The sequence below is a fragment of the Hemitrygon akajei genome, chromosome 23 (assembly GCF_048418815.1).
Source record: "Hemitrygon akajei chromosome 23, sHemAka1.3, whole genome shotgun sequence".
Classification (NCBI taxonomy): domain Eukaryota; kingdom Metazoa; phylum Chordata; class Chondrichthyes; order Myliobatiformes; family Dasyatidae; genus Hemitrygon; species Hemitrygon akajei.
The window spans coordinates 9,658,040-9,672,510 of NC_133146.1; the positions used below are offsets into that span (position 1 = coordinate 9,658,040).

At 37.9% G+C, this 14,471-nt stretch overlaps 1 protein-coding gene across 2 annotated transcripts in view; it reads right to left on the bottom strand.

Annotated features, from left to right (window-relative positions):
- LOC140715148 (metal transporter CNNM2-like) overlaps window positions 1–14,471 on the bottom strand; it is a 167,740-nt gene that overhangs the window by 30,444 nt on the left and 122,825 nt on the right. For both annotated transcript variants that reach the window (XM_073026926.1, XM_073026925.1), the window contains exons 2-3: window positions 8,850–8,993; window positions 6,780–6,917 (exon numbers count right to left, since the gene is read on the bottom strand). In XM_073026926.1, coding sequence (XP_072883027.1) covers window positions 6,780–6,917; window positions 8,850–8,993 — 282 coding nt within the window. The remainder of the gene's footprint in view (window positions 1–6,779; window positions 6,918–8,849; window positions 8,994–14,471) is intronic.

Consider the following 14,471-nt stretch of genomic DNA (forward strand, 5'->3'; position numbering starts at 1 on the left):
GACCATCTCAGTAAAAGACTCATCAATTAACTTTACAGCCTCTCAGATGGTCAAGTCATGTCAAGTTTATTGACTTTAACTATACATATGTATACCATCAAATGAGACATTTCTCCAGAGCAGGGTGCAAAGCACAACAGTACACATTACACGCATATAACACATAATAGCTTAGGAAAGTAAGGATAAAATCTATAAATGAACCATACATAAATAAAGTACATAAATTAAATATTGTAAGCTACAGAACAGATTAATCGGTGACACTTCAAATGCAATGCAGCGGGGAGTTCAGAAGCCTAATGGCCTGAGGGAAGAAACTGTTTCCCATCCTGACCATTCTTGTTTTTATGCATCAGTCTCTGCCCGAATGGTAGAAATTCAAAGAGGATGCAGGATGGATGAGTGGGATTCTTGATGAGGACTTTGACAAGATTCCACACGGAAGGTTAGTTAGGAAGGTTCAATCGTTAGGTATTAATATTGAAGTAGTGAAATGGATTCAACAGTGGCTGGATAGGAGATGCCAGAGAGTAGTGGTGGATAACTGTTTGTCAGGTTGGAGGCCGGTGACTAGTGGTGTGCCTCAGGGATCTGTATTGGGTCCAATGTTATTTCTCATATACATTAATGATCTGGATGATGGGGTGGTAAATTGGATTAGTAAGTATGCAGATGATACTAAGATAGGTGGCGTTGTGGATAATGAAGTAGGTTTTCAAAGCTTGCAGCGAGACTTAGGCCAGTTAGAAGAGTGGGCTGAAAGATGGCAGATGGAGTTTAATGCTGATAAGTGTGAGGTGCTACATTTGTGTGAGGAATAATCAAAATAGGACATACATGGTAAATGGTAGAGGGTTATGGGCTGAGTGCAGGTAGGTGGAACTAGGTGAGAGTAAGCGTTCAGCATGGACTAGAAGGGCCGAGATGGCCTGTTTCCATGCTTTAATTGTTATATGGTTATAATACTAAGGGCCCTGTATACACTCCTGATAAACATCCCCAATTGGTGGTAGGAAGATCCCTTTGACCCTCTCAGCCATCCTTACAGTCCTTTGAAGAGACTTCCGGTCCAATGCTCAGCTGCTCCTATAAAGTTCAGTTAAGATGTTGGGGGCAGGCTTGCTTGCCTCAGTCTCCTTAGGAAGTGGAGGCATTGTTCTGCCTTGTGCCTTCTTGTTCAGGGAGGTGATATTAAGGAACTAGGTGAGTGAGGTCACCTGTGATGTGAATTCCTGAACACTTCCAGCATCAACTCGTATACCTTGTCAGTGAAGAACTGAAGTTGGGTGCGTTTTGTGCAGATGTAGTCATCAGGGAGACAATTACGTATCTTGAAATCCCACATCTCAGAGGAGTATTCTACTGCCTGAACTACCTTCCCGCGTACACTTGTTATGCTTCTAACTTCTCAAACTTAAGTTCTAGCCTGCCCAAGCCTGAACACTTTAACACTGTCCACTCACACAATGACCACTTCCGCTCAAACCCTGCTTCTTTTAATTGGCTCTTGAAAATTAAGCTTAGTTACTATTACCCCAAGCAATTACCCGCTCCGCTCGCTTTTAAAAGCTTGCATGTTAAGTCTGCAAGGAACTGTCTCTAACTCACTCCACAACCTCCCATTTTAGTAGAGGTTGTGTACGTTCATTTCTGAATGCAGCTGTTAAATTGCTACAATATGATAATTATTTCTCTGACGAACTTAATAATTATCAGATTGCTATGAATCTGATAATTGTTAAGTTTAACAGCAAAATGGAAATGAGTGGATGTGAAAAAGATGCACACCCAAAATGGTGGAGGAACTCAACAGGTCAAAGCACCATCTATGCAAGTGAATAAATAGTTGATGTTTCAGGCTGAGACCCTTTTTCAGGAATGGAGAGGAAGGGGGAAGATGCCAGAATAAAAATTTAAAATAATGATACAAAATTGACAAGAGGGATATAAAAAAGGAGTTGCAGTGAATTTTACTTTTGGAATGGAGAGATCTATTCAGTTTTGTACCTCCAAGGTTCCATGCAAGAAACCCTGTTACATTTGAGATATAGTGGCATACTATGTAGATAAAACAAATTTTAGAATTATAGTAAAAACACACAAGTTCATAAGAGACTTACAACAGAAATAGAAAGACTGGCAGAATGAGTAATCATGGCAAAGAAATATGAGGTAATGAAGAACAAGAAGAAGCCTCAAGAGAAATGTTACAGTTCTTCAGGTGAGTCCAGCATTCAAGGTAAATTTATCATCCAAGTACATATATGTTACCATATATGACCTTGAGATTCATTTTCTGACAGGCATTTATAGGAAAACAAGACATACATTAGAATTTTATGAAAAGTTCTTGAAAATGATTCTGTGGGTTGTAGAATTAGTTCAGAGTAGTGATGAATGGAGTTATCCACACTGGTTCAGGAGACTGACAGTGCATGATATTGAACCTGGTGGTGTGAAAACCTAAGGCTTCTGTCTCTCAGCTAGAAGAAAGCATGGCCTGGATAGTGGAGGTCTTTGATAATGAATCCTACTTTCAAAGTTCAAAATATATTTATTATCAAAGTATGTATACATTATACAACCTTGAGCTTTGTCTCCTAACAGGCAGTCACGAAACAAAGAAATCCAAAAACAATATATATATTGCGTTAAGACTGTCTAACACCCAATGTACAGAAAATAAAAAACACATTATGCCCATAACAAAAATAAAATAGAAAAACCCATAAAAAAGACTAATGTGCAATTTAAAAAAAACAAACATCATGTAAACAGCAACCGCAAGCAAATAGTATTTCTCAACTAAAGTCCATAAAGAGAGTCCATAGTTCAGCACAGAGCTGAGTAAATGTCACGGAGCAGCGATCCAAACCGGCCCATAACTCCGCTCAGTCCCAAAACCCTGACCTTTTCAATCCGGCCTGGCACTTAACTCTCCATCCAAACAATGGGTTCTGCAGCTTCTAGCAGTGATTTGAACTGACCCGTAACTTGCATTGATCCTTGACACTCTGACCTTTACAACCTGGCTCAGCGCTCAAATCTCCGTAAGAACAATGGGTTCTGCTGCATGGATGCGCCAGACTTCACTGCCTTGATTCAGCCTGTAAATTTCTGTCCGCATATTATGTTCAGTCATGTTGATATGTTCTGGGTCCTGGACCCCGCGGCTTCAATTCGGCTTTTGCCCAACCTTTCCCCACTGTTCTTAGCGATGGGCCTGCCGCCTTGCCTCAATTCTGCCATGTCGAACTACCTCCAACTCCAGACTTACTTGTGATGATTGCTTGCCAGAAAAAGTGTGGTTAACAAAGTATTTAGTTGCTATCCTTGTTTTGTTAGACACCAGACAGGAGTCGCTGAGGTTCACTAGCACCACCTTAAACTGGAAGTTTCATGTGGCAAAATTCCTTGGAAATGTACTGAATGGCGGGGAAGGCCTTGCCTTTGACAGACTGAGCTGTATCCATCACTTTCTGTACCTTTTTTCCATTCTTTTCATACCAGGTGATGATCCAGGCAGAAGTTGATACACTTCATGACCAACCCCTCAAAGCACTTCATCATGAATCACTTCAAGTGAGTGAAAGATTACAGAAATCTCTCTTCTGCACAAATGATCTCAGCCCAAAGTGTTGACTCTTTACTAATTTTCATAGATGCTGTCTGACCTGCTGAGTTCTTTCAGCATTTTGTGTGTGTGTTCTGCACAAATGTTTAGACAATGGCAGGACAAGTGAATAAAGTACTGAATAATATGACAGAATTTTATAACTAGTGTAAAAACAAGGGTAAAATCAAACATTTTTTATAGGAGATGTGTCTCCCCTCAGCTGGAAAGTTGAGTTCCTTTTAGGAATGTTGTATAGGCTCTACAGGGGTAGCAATTAAGTTTTAAGAGAATAATTTCAAGAAATAGTTACACAAGTTGACTGGAGAAACCTAAGGCAGTTGTCCTTTGAACAGAGAAGGAAGTGAGGAAAAGTATTAAAAATCATGAGGGATTTAAACAAAGGAAATTCTTCTAACAGCTGTAAGGTCAAAAATGAAAGCCACAGATTAATGGTCAAGCCACAGATTAAGCTATTGTGAAATAAAATTTTTATTTGTAAACCAATCACAAACGAGAAAATCTACAGATGCTGGAAATTCGAGCAACACACACAAAATACTGGAGGAACTCAGCATGCCAGGCAACATCTAGGAACAGGGTACAGTTGACATTTCGGGCCGAAACATCAACTGTACTTTTTTCCTAGATATTGCCTGGCCTGCTGAGTTCCTCCAGTATTTTGTGTGTGTTGCTTTGTATTAGTAAATGCATACTGCATTTAGAATTTGAATTAAACTCCTAGTCTGTGTAATGTATAAAGATTAAACAGTAACCTTCAAAAGAAAATTAAATTAATATATTGTGGTGAGCATTTGGTCCATAATGATGGACATGTATGAAAATAAAGAGTCAAAAAACGAACCAAATAGCCCAGATGAAAGAGAAAGTTCCCAGATTTTGAATAAATGTACACTGGCAAATTATAATTCTGTGCTTATCTTTTATATAGAGATACAGGCCCTTCCAACCCAATAAGCCCACCCAATTATATCCATGTAATTAATTAGTCTACTGACCCATATGTCTTTGAAATGTGGAAGGAAACCAAAACACCCAGAGGAAACCCACAGTCATGGGCAGAACGTACATACTCCTTCACATGGCAATGGGAATTGAACCCAGGTCACTGGCACTGTAAAGCATTACATAAACTGCTACACTACCAAGCCACAACTGTTCTATTATAAGTCAACCACAGTACACAGCAATTTAACTCAATTAGCTTAAAATATATAAAATTGTATTATTTATGTAGTTTCCCAGAAACTTAGCACACTATGCTTTATAGGACCTGTACATATACTTGAAAATACGAGATAAATCAATGCTACACCTTATATTGAAGTATGGTAAAACAAATTACTCTGAAGAGCAGACATTTTTCTGATTTATGTTATTTGTTAGAAAAATGCTGGAGAATTCATTTTCCCATCATTTCATTACAGATGCAGCCATTACTGTAAGTGCATTTGCCAAAGACTACCTAGAGTATACATTTTTTGACTGAACATTTTTAACCACATCAATGAATCCCTCGATATAAAATGAGTGGCTATTGGGAACAGATCACCTTTAGTATGTGGGAGTTGGTGTTAATTAACCTTACAGCATGGATTGGGCAGTCTCCACTCAATCTATTCAAATTAGACTTAGTTTGGCAGATTTAAACCACTGTGAATGTCAGTGGCACAGCTGTTGTATGAACACAGACTGCAGCATTACTGAGTTAACCCATACCATTAGAGCACAGTTTCATTTTACAACTTGTTTTCTTATTATATTTCACTTCAAAATTGTTGGTCTATTTTCCCAGATTGTTCAATATTACTAAATACACGCTATTTTTTAAACATGCTGTATAGGTATCTGTGCAGTTGGATACCAAGTTTTGAAAAGATTGTTAGGCAATAACTTTAAGTTCAGTCCAGAGGAAGACGGTGCAGTCAATGATGAGGATGATTGTTAAAATGCCAAAAGTTTTTTGGAAGTAGAAAGCTTGAACTATTATTGTAAGTATGGTGAAGGTGATTCCAATGTAAGGAGGTCAGGATTTAAAAACAGAAGGGTTTGACTGCCTTTGAAATGAACTGACAAGTTGTCTGTAATGTGTGACACAGTCAAATAGGTCAAACTAGGTGAATGAGCAGTTAATCAGAGGGTGTTTATCACCACTTGACTGATTATTGATTGCTTTGCCAGCAGCAAAGTTTACTTCTTTAATATTCTACAAAACAGAATTCATATTCTCAAACCAGCAAGGTAGGGGAGCGGTGGCTTTTTTTAACAGAAGCTTTCTTTATTATTGTGCATATACTTCTTGTGCACTTCAACCTCAAATGCCCCTAGAACCAATATTACATTTTTTTTTTATGACTGTCAGAAATTAAACAGTCTGATTTGTTAATCCCCACAATAGCACTTGGCCATTTTTTGTTTAAAAGTTGCTGGAAAGCTTGTGCTATTTGCTGCATAGGAAAGTTTTCAATGATAAATATAAGATAAACAGCAGTATTTTATTTTCCCAAAGATAATCCACACCTTGATGAGGTACAAAATTTCAGACCTCAAACTGTGTATTTTACTGTAATGAACTTTACAATTCAGGAAATAAACAATCCCAGTTCCTAGGAACCAATAGCAAAACCAAATTTCAAATGAAACCATAATATCCTAAGCACATAAATTAATGGACAATAAAACATCACAAAATAATTGCATCAAGCCTTGTTATGACTTTTATCTAACAGTTCTATTATGTTGCCACTTTTGTCCTCAAAACAATAAACACTTTCATTGCAAGTTGGTTTTAAACATAAGGTATGTCTAAGGTCATACTTAAAAGCACTTAGACTAGAAAGCGGGTGATTAGGAGTATTAAGTTAAAGAAATTAGTTTAAAAAGAAAGGTACAGAAATTAGAGGAAATTGCACAGTGTATGATCTAAGTTATCATCAGGGATGTAGGGAGTACACAGAGCAGAATAACAAACCCTATTAAAGTTGCAGACGATAATGGTATAAGGAATGGCCTTAGGAACAAGGAGCCCAATACAATTGTTATAGAAGCAGTATACAGAATTTATGATCAAGGTAACTACCATAATCAGTCTCGGTATTCACTTCAATATATCATTTTTTACTTGATAACAAAAAAAACTTGCCTGTTGCTAGAAAACGATGTGTTGCTAATAGTAGCTGTGGTGAGATTTTGACCTTCATTTCACTGTCTGTTGGTTTGAAGGCAGAGAAATCTTGTTTTCTTTCACGATGTGTAATTTTCTTTTTGGTTCTGTTATCCGCTGCAGATGTGGAAGACAGTTGAAAGAGAGGAAGTGATTGGAGTTCATTAAAACATGTTTACAGGACTTGATGACCGGCAAGTAAATCAGGTTCTAAAAACAAGCAATTTTTTTCTTAAATTAACCAAAATTAAATTAATTTTCTTTATTTAACCAGCAGAGATCCAAGCTTTCAGTTACTGTGACACAACCTATATGAACTCAATTGAGCTTATAATTAAATCGAAAAAAAGCCTAATTCTGCAGCTTAAGGAATAAAACTTAAAAGATTGCATTTCATCAAATAGAAAGTATATTCCCATTTTATATCTTATACTCTGATATAAAGATGTAATTTTCATCTGGAGGCAAGTTACAGAATAATTAGAATTGCTAATATTAAAAGTATTTGTAGGTGCTGAAGTTTTCACCCCTATTTCAGAGCATTGTTTTATATTAATATTTGCTTTTTACCAATGCAAAGTTGCATTGCTCATTCAAAGAGTTAAAAACAAACAGAAACAGCTTTGTAAGGCATGCTGCAATCTGAAAATGGTATGAAATTTCCATCAACCCACTGTCACAGTTTTTAAATCTGGTTTTACCTCCCTCAGAAAAACCGGTTTCAGGTGCTGTAAGGGAGGAGTGCACACGGTATGTCTTCTAAATGAACCAAGGCAGTTTATGGTTTACTCTCTTCATGAGTATAGTCTAACTCAATTAGTCACACATAAAGAGTCAAAAGAGAAAGAGCTAACAACATTTTTTTCTTAACCAATTCTTACAAAGAGTTTAGGGCCTGGACCTATTCCTTCTTCTTTCATTATGCTTGACTTAATGGGTGCTTCCAACATTTTCTGTTTTATTTCAAGGTAGTTTACAGCATTTTGTTGATTTAATTATTTAACCAGGTCAATTATTTCTTTCCCTTCTCTGCCATGACAGTATCTTGTTGTCCAATCAAAGTGAAGATTAATTTATTCAACAGGAATATTTAAATACTGAACTTTCATTCACTGAAGCTATCTCATGCTGGATGCTGTAAGCAGCTAGTAAAGTTTTAAAATAGTGCAACGGATGTTCTCCCTTGACTGGTGTTGCAGCGCAAGAAATGATGAGATGACTATTAATTGAATGGCAAGCAAATTTTGTTAGGAAATCTGGGACAGGAGGGGATTAAAGAACATCATGAGAAAAAGATGGTAAATTAAACAAAGTGAACACAGAAAAAAATCACTAAGCCAGTATGAATGTTAGCGGAAAATATAATTCAGAATGTGTGGGTCCAAGTGCTACAAATTAGATACAGTGCCTATAAAAAGCATACAACCTCCTTGTAAGTTTTTCGTTGTTTTATTGATTAACAACATTGAATCACAGTGAATTTAATTTGGCTCTTTTTGACACTGATTAACAGAAAAAGATTATTTTATGTCAAAGTGAAAACCAATCACTAAGATCCTGCAGGGCCTTCTTTTCAAAAACAGTAAGTTCTTAAACACAACTAATGACCCGTTAAGGGCTGAGACATTGCTTTGTTTGCTTAATTAACATGTACAACACGCTGGAGGAACTCAGCAGGTCAGGCAGCATCCGTGGAAACAAGCAGTCAACGTTTCGGGCCGAGACATTGACTGCTCGTTTCCACGGATGCTGCCTGACCTGCTGAGTTCCTCCAGCGTGTTTGTACGTGTTGATTTGACCACAGCATCTGCAGTGTACTTTGTGTTTGCTTTGTTTGCTTATCCTTCCACTATATTTGGAGCAGTGTGCGTGCGAGCGTGTTTTTGTGTGCGCGTGCATGTGTTTTTGTGTTTGCATGCGCGTGCACACGTGTGTGTACATACTCACTCTGAGGATAAATGCAACTTATTTCTTATATCCTAAAATATAGTTAAATTATAAAGAAATAAGAAATGTTTACACGTCACAGTATAGACCAAGAACACTCACTATATAAATCAGTCTCATCCAGGATTTCTGATTTGATAATTTCTTCAATTACATCCTCTAGTGTGACAATTCCAAGCACCTCGTAAAATGGATCCCCTTCTCCTTCATTGTTCACTCTCTGTACTATTGCCAGATGAGATTTACCTACAAAGGACGAAAGGGGAAATAACAACATAAATCAATGACACATGCATATCTGAAGGGCTGTGTTTACTTAAATATAAAAAAGCATGCTCTAGTGCAAAGGTAGCATCACCAAACTTAACTATTAACAGAATAAGTCTGTAACAGAAATATAGGCCATTAACCAGAGGAATAATCATCAGATTTAAAATGTGTTAAAACTGCATAAATTGTGAGCAATACTTAAAATATAATTCTTTATATACATATAAATGCTTGAAAGCATGATTAAAAAATGAAGTACATCCTATGTCTTCCTACAAGTGTTAATAATATTCACATATGCCTGTATAAACATGATCTAGATATAAATTCACTGAAGTACAGCTCAACTCATTAGCAAGATAATAGAATTAAATTCAGAATTAGCTATAAAACAAGACGAACGTTTTAATAATACATGCGAACAGCTTGAGCTTGAATGTTTGGAACAAAGAAAATTCCATGTGATGAAAGAAAATGCAGGCATAGCTGGGTCCATGCAAGTGCCCACAGCTACACTTTGATTTTGTAGAAAGTGTGAGGAATTAAAAGAGAAGTTTCGAAGGTACAAAACCAGTTTTGCCAGGTAGATGAGAGTTTAGTGGAGAGGAACTAGCCAAGCCTTTGATCCCAAAGAAGGGGTCTAAGATCTTTCTGATGGGCTATGGACATGCATGCTTCCCAGTTCTACTATTTCCAGGGTTGTGTTTGTAACAACATTACACAACGTTCTGCACATAGGGACTAGTACTCTCATCAATGACTCAGAATCAGAATTAAAGGAAGTTGTGTTTAAAATTGTAAGCAATTAAAACTAGAGAATAAAAGCAGCTGTAAGACAAAACACGCATTTAAAAAGTTAACAACACGCACAAAATGCTGGAGGAACTCAGCAGGCCAGGCAGCATCTATGGAAAAGAGCATAGTTGATGTTTCGGGCGGGGACCCATCAGCAGGACTTGGCCTTAAAAAAGTTAATCTGAACAAGTAGTGTAAAAAGATTTTTAAGAAGTAGTAAGGTAGTTTTTAATGGATTCAATGCCCGCTCAGAAATCTGACGGCAGAGGGGAAGAAGCTATTTCTGAATCGTTAAGTGTGTGCCTACAAGCTCCTACACCTCCGCCCTGATGGTAGCAATGAGAAGAGTGCATGTCCTGGGTGATAGGGGTCCTTAATGATTGTTGCCAACTTTTTGAGGCATTGCTCCTTGAAGATATTTTGGATGCTGGTGAGGCTAGCTCCCATGATGTTTTCAACATTTTACAGCTTATTTTGATCCAATGCCCACACCCATACTGGACAGTGATGCAGCCAGTTAGAATGCACTTCATGGTACATCTGAAGAAATTTGAGAATGTCTTTGGTGATGTACCGAATCTCCTCAAACTCTTAGAACTAAAAAAAAAGAGGCAAAAATAGACTTCAGTGTGAATAAGTGCAAGGTAGTACATTTCATAAATTAAAATGGAGTATGAGAGAAATCCATGTATCATAGTGGAGCAAAGTGATTTCAGGATTAAGATTTACACAACACTTCAAATGTATAGTTTCTAAAAGAGTACTGGGTTTTCGGGCAATTACCGCAACATATGAACAGCATGATGTACCTGAGAACCTAAATTCAACCTTAACAAAGTAGTAATAGGAGTCTGATCTTATTTTGCACTCCACAGTGTAACAAGGATTTCAGTGGAACACAGACAAAATGCTGGAGAAAAGAGGACAGTTGATGTTTCGGGCCAAAACCCTTCGGCAGGACTGGAGGAAAAAGTGAGGAGTAGATTTAAAAGGTAGTGGGAAGGGGAGAGGTGAAACCTGAAGAGAGAGAGATGAAGTAAAGAGCTGGGAAGTTGAATGGTTAAAGAGACAGAAGGCCAAGGAAGAAAGCAAAGTGGTGAGGAGCAACAAAGGGAAGTGATGGGTGGGCAAGGAGATGGGGTGAGAGAGGGAAAAGGGGATAGGAAATGGTGAGGGGTCGCATTACCAGAAATTTGAGAAATCAATGTTCATGCCATCAGGTTGGAGGCTACCCAAACGGAATATAAGTTGTTATTCCAACCTAAGTGTGGCCTTATCACAACAGTGGAGAAGGACACGGATGGACATATCAGAATGGGAATGGGAAGTGGAATTAAAATGGGTGTCTACTGGGAGATCCCGCTTTTTTTTTAGCAGAGTATAGGTGCTTGGCGAAGTGGTCTCCCAATCTACTTCGGGTCTCACTGATATACAGGAGGCCACAACAGGAGCAGCGAACATAGTATGTGACCCCCAACAGACTCGCAGGTGAAATGCTGCCTTACCTGGAAGGACTGTTTAGGACCCTGAATAGTAGTGAGAGAAGCGGTGTAGGGGCAGGTGTAGCACTTGTTCCGCTTGCAAGGTTAAGTGCCAGGAGGGAGATCAGTAGGGAGGGATGAATGGACAAGGGTGTCATATAGGAAGAGATCCCTGCAGAAAGCAGAAAGTGGCGGGAGGAAAAGATGGGCTTGGTGGTGGGATTTGGTTGGAGGTAACGCCACTGATCTCCCTCCACACTAATTTCCCTCCAAGCACTTAGCCCTGCAAGTCCCTTCCCATTGATCTTCCTCATGGCACTTATCCTTTTGCCACCTCCAAAGGGATGAGGACACACTTAGGTTGGAGGAACAACACCTTATATTCTGCTTGGGTAGCCTCCAACCTGGATGGGATGAACATTAATTTCTCAAACTTTCAGTAATGCCCCCCCCCACCTCCCACCATTTCCCATTCCCTTTTCCCTCTCTCACCTTATCTCTTTGCCTGCCCCTCGCCTCCCTCTAGCTTCTCCCCACTTTTCTTCCTTCCTTGGCCTTCAGGTTTCACCTATCACCTTGTGTTTCTCTGTCCCTTCCTCCCACCTTTTAAATCTACTCCTCAGCTTTTTTCTCCAGCCCTGCCAAAGGATTTTGGCTCAAAACATTGACTGTACTCTTTTCCTAGATGCTGCCTGGCCTGCTGAGTTCCTCCAGCATTTTGTTCTGTGTAATGCTCAGATTTCCCACATCTGCAGAGTTTCTCGTTTATGGAAGAATTTCAGTGGGTTGCTTCCCACTGTAAATAAAACTAAATTACAAAGAACGATTCAGATGGTAAACTGAGGAGATTACTGGATGAATTGAGACCGATACATCAAATTAACGGGGACTCAGTTGTTGGTATGCTAATAGAAATCATTGCCACACATTTTATCCTGCTAACAAACTATGTCAAAGTAAATTTGGCCTTTTAAGGTAGATTCAGGCTTCTTGTAAATATTGTGCAATTAGAAATCAGTTTTATAGCGAAATACTCATTCACGCATGCAGAATTAAATACAATACTTTAAAAATCTTGATTTAATTAATGGAAGTGATATTGTAATCTACACATGAGATATTCTTAACATTACATTAACAGATAAAGATTAAACATTAATAAAGAGCTAAAAAAAATAAAATGTGCTATGACAGCCCCCTACATCATGATCATTTTGAAACAGGGAAAAGATTGTCACTACTGGTGTTTTAGATATTCATAAAAACCAAACTAGTTGTATTAAAATAAAATCTCAGAAATTCATTTAAGAATCCTCAAAAGAGGAAACTAGGAGAGATTTTTTCCCCCTGACAATAGATAGTTTTTTTTCTCTGAAACAAGCACAGCCTTCTTTAAAACTTCTGTAAATGAGAGTTGCATTATTTCAGTCATTCATGCAAAAGTTAGCAGTTGACTGTATAAGCCTGCAATTTACAAACTGATAGAATGGAGAAGTGCCTTTTTTAAACTCCATTCACTGGTTATCAATTAGTTTTAATTCCAAGTAACAGCCTGTTTTGTAGCAAAGTTCTTAGTAATTCCCATATTTTACATTCAGTTAAGGTAGATATTGGAAAAGACTACTCCAGCTCACCTTTTACAGGATGTGATAGACTAAAAACCTAAAAATTTGTCCAATTTGTGTAAATAAAGGAAATGATCTAATACATAAATACACCAATAGATTACATATCTCATGCAACCAGTAATAGTTCAGACTATGATAAATTAACTTTTAAGTTATTCTTTGGACTTTGGTTAAAGTTAACTTTCAGGTGGGTGGATTACAGAATGGAAAAGCTTTGGTTAGGTTCACATAAAGTACCACACTCATGTCTGAGCATTGTTTCTTTTAGTTGTTCATTACCTTTTCAAAGCCAACTTCTCTGTCATTTTTATTTCAAGTTATTTTTAGTGGAAGAAGTAAGATGAATAAATGCAAAAAGCATCCTGTTATGATCAAAAACAGTTTGAAAAATGATATCATTCTCCTTTTGGGATCTTTCACTAACAAACACAAATATCAAAACTTAGGTATTAAAGATATGTATACACACAACCACAAAATATTGTATTTAAACAAAACATAATTACTGCACAATTAGCCTTTCAAACTAATACAACCTCCATTTAAGTTTATTTGGACCTGAGAAATCTGCAATGAAAAAACATCTAGGAATTGTGGTTCCTATCTCAGACAAGTTAAGCAAAAATATCTTAAGATCCTGCATTACTTTTCATTATACAGAATCCCCAAAATTAAACATTGCAATATTATGCAAGTTCACAAATGAATACCACTTTATTGCTATCCTAAAATTCCACAGCCAAGCCACCTGAAACTGGCCTTCTACTGACTTGTCATTTTATCATGCAATGCCACAAAGCACAGAAATGTACTAAAATTTCTAGAACGATTGCATTCATCTACATTCTATTTTGAATCGAACAGCTAAGAATAGCTAACAAAAATACAAGTAGTTTTGCGTAGATACATTTTCACAATGACAGACTTGAATTTAAAATAGCTACCTGGCTTCAATTACACTTCTGAGCCCCTGTCAGAACAATTTTGTACAATAATTTGCTTTGCACATGACTGACACATAATCTATAAAATGAAAGATATTGCTACATATAGGTATAGGCATCCGTTAATCTCGTGAGACCATGGATTTGTGCCTTGGAAAGTTTCCAGGGCGCAGGCCTGGGCAGGGTTGTATGGGAGACCGGCAGTTGCACAAGCTGCAAGCCTTCCCCTTTCCACGCCACCGATGTTGTCCAAGGGAAGGGCACTAGGACCCAAGCAGCTTGGCACCGGTAACGTCACAGAGCAATGTGTTGTTAAGTGCCTTGCTCAAGGACACAAACACGCTGCCTCAGCTGAGGCTTGAACCAGTGACCTTAAGATCACTAGACCGATGCCTTATCCACTAGGCCACGCACCTACAGTTACAATAATAATTGTGTTCTTATCATTGCATTTAGTGTTAGAAGCACCTTTAATAAACAAGCTCATGCATCAAAGGCCCCATTTAACAGAGACATTCTCTTGTTTCCTCTCATCCATTGGATAGAAGGTACAAAAGCCTGAAGGCTCAAATACAGTTTATACTCTACTGTTGAATATTCACTCTC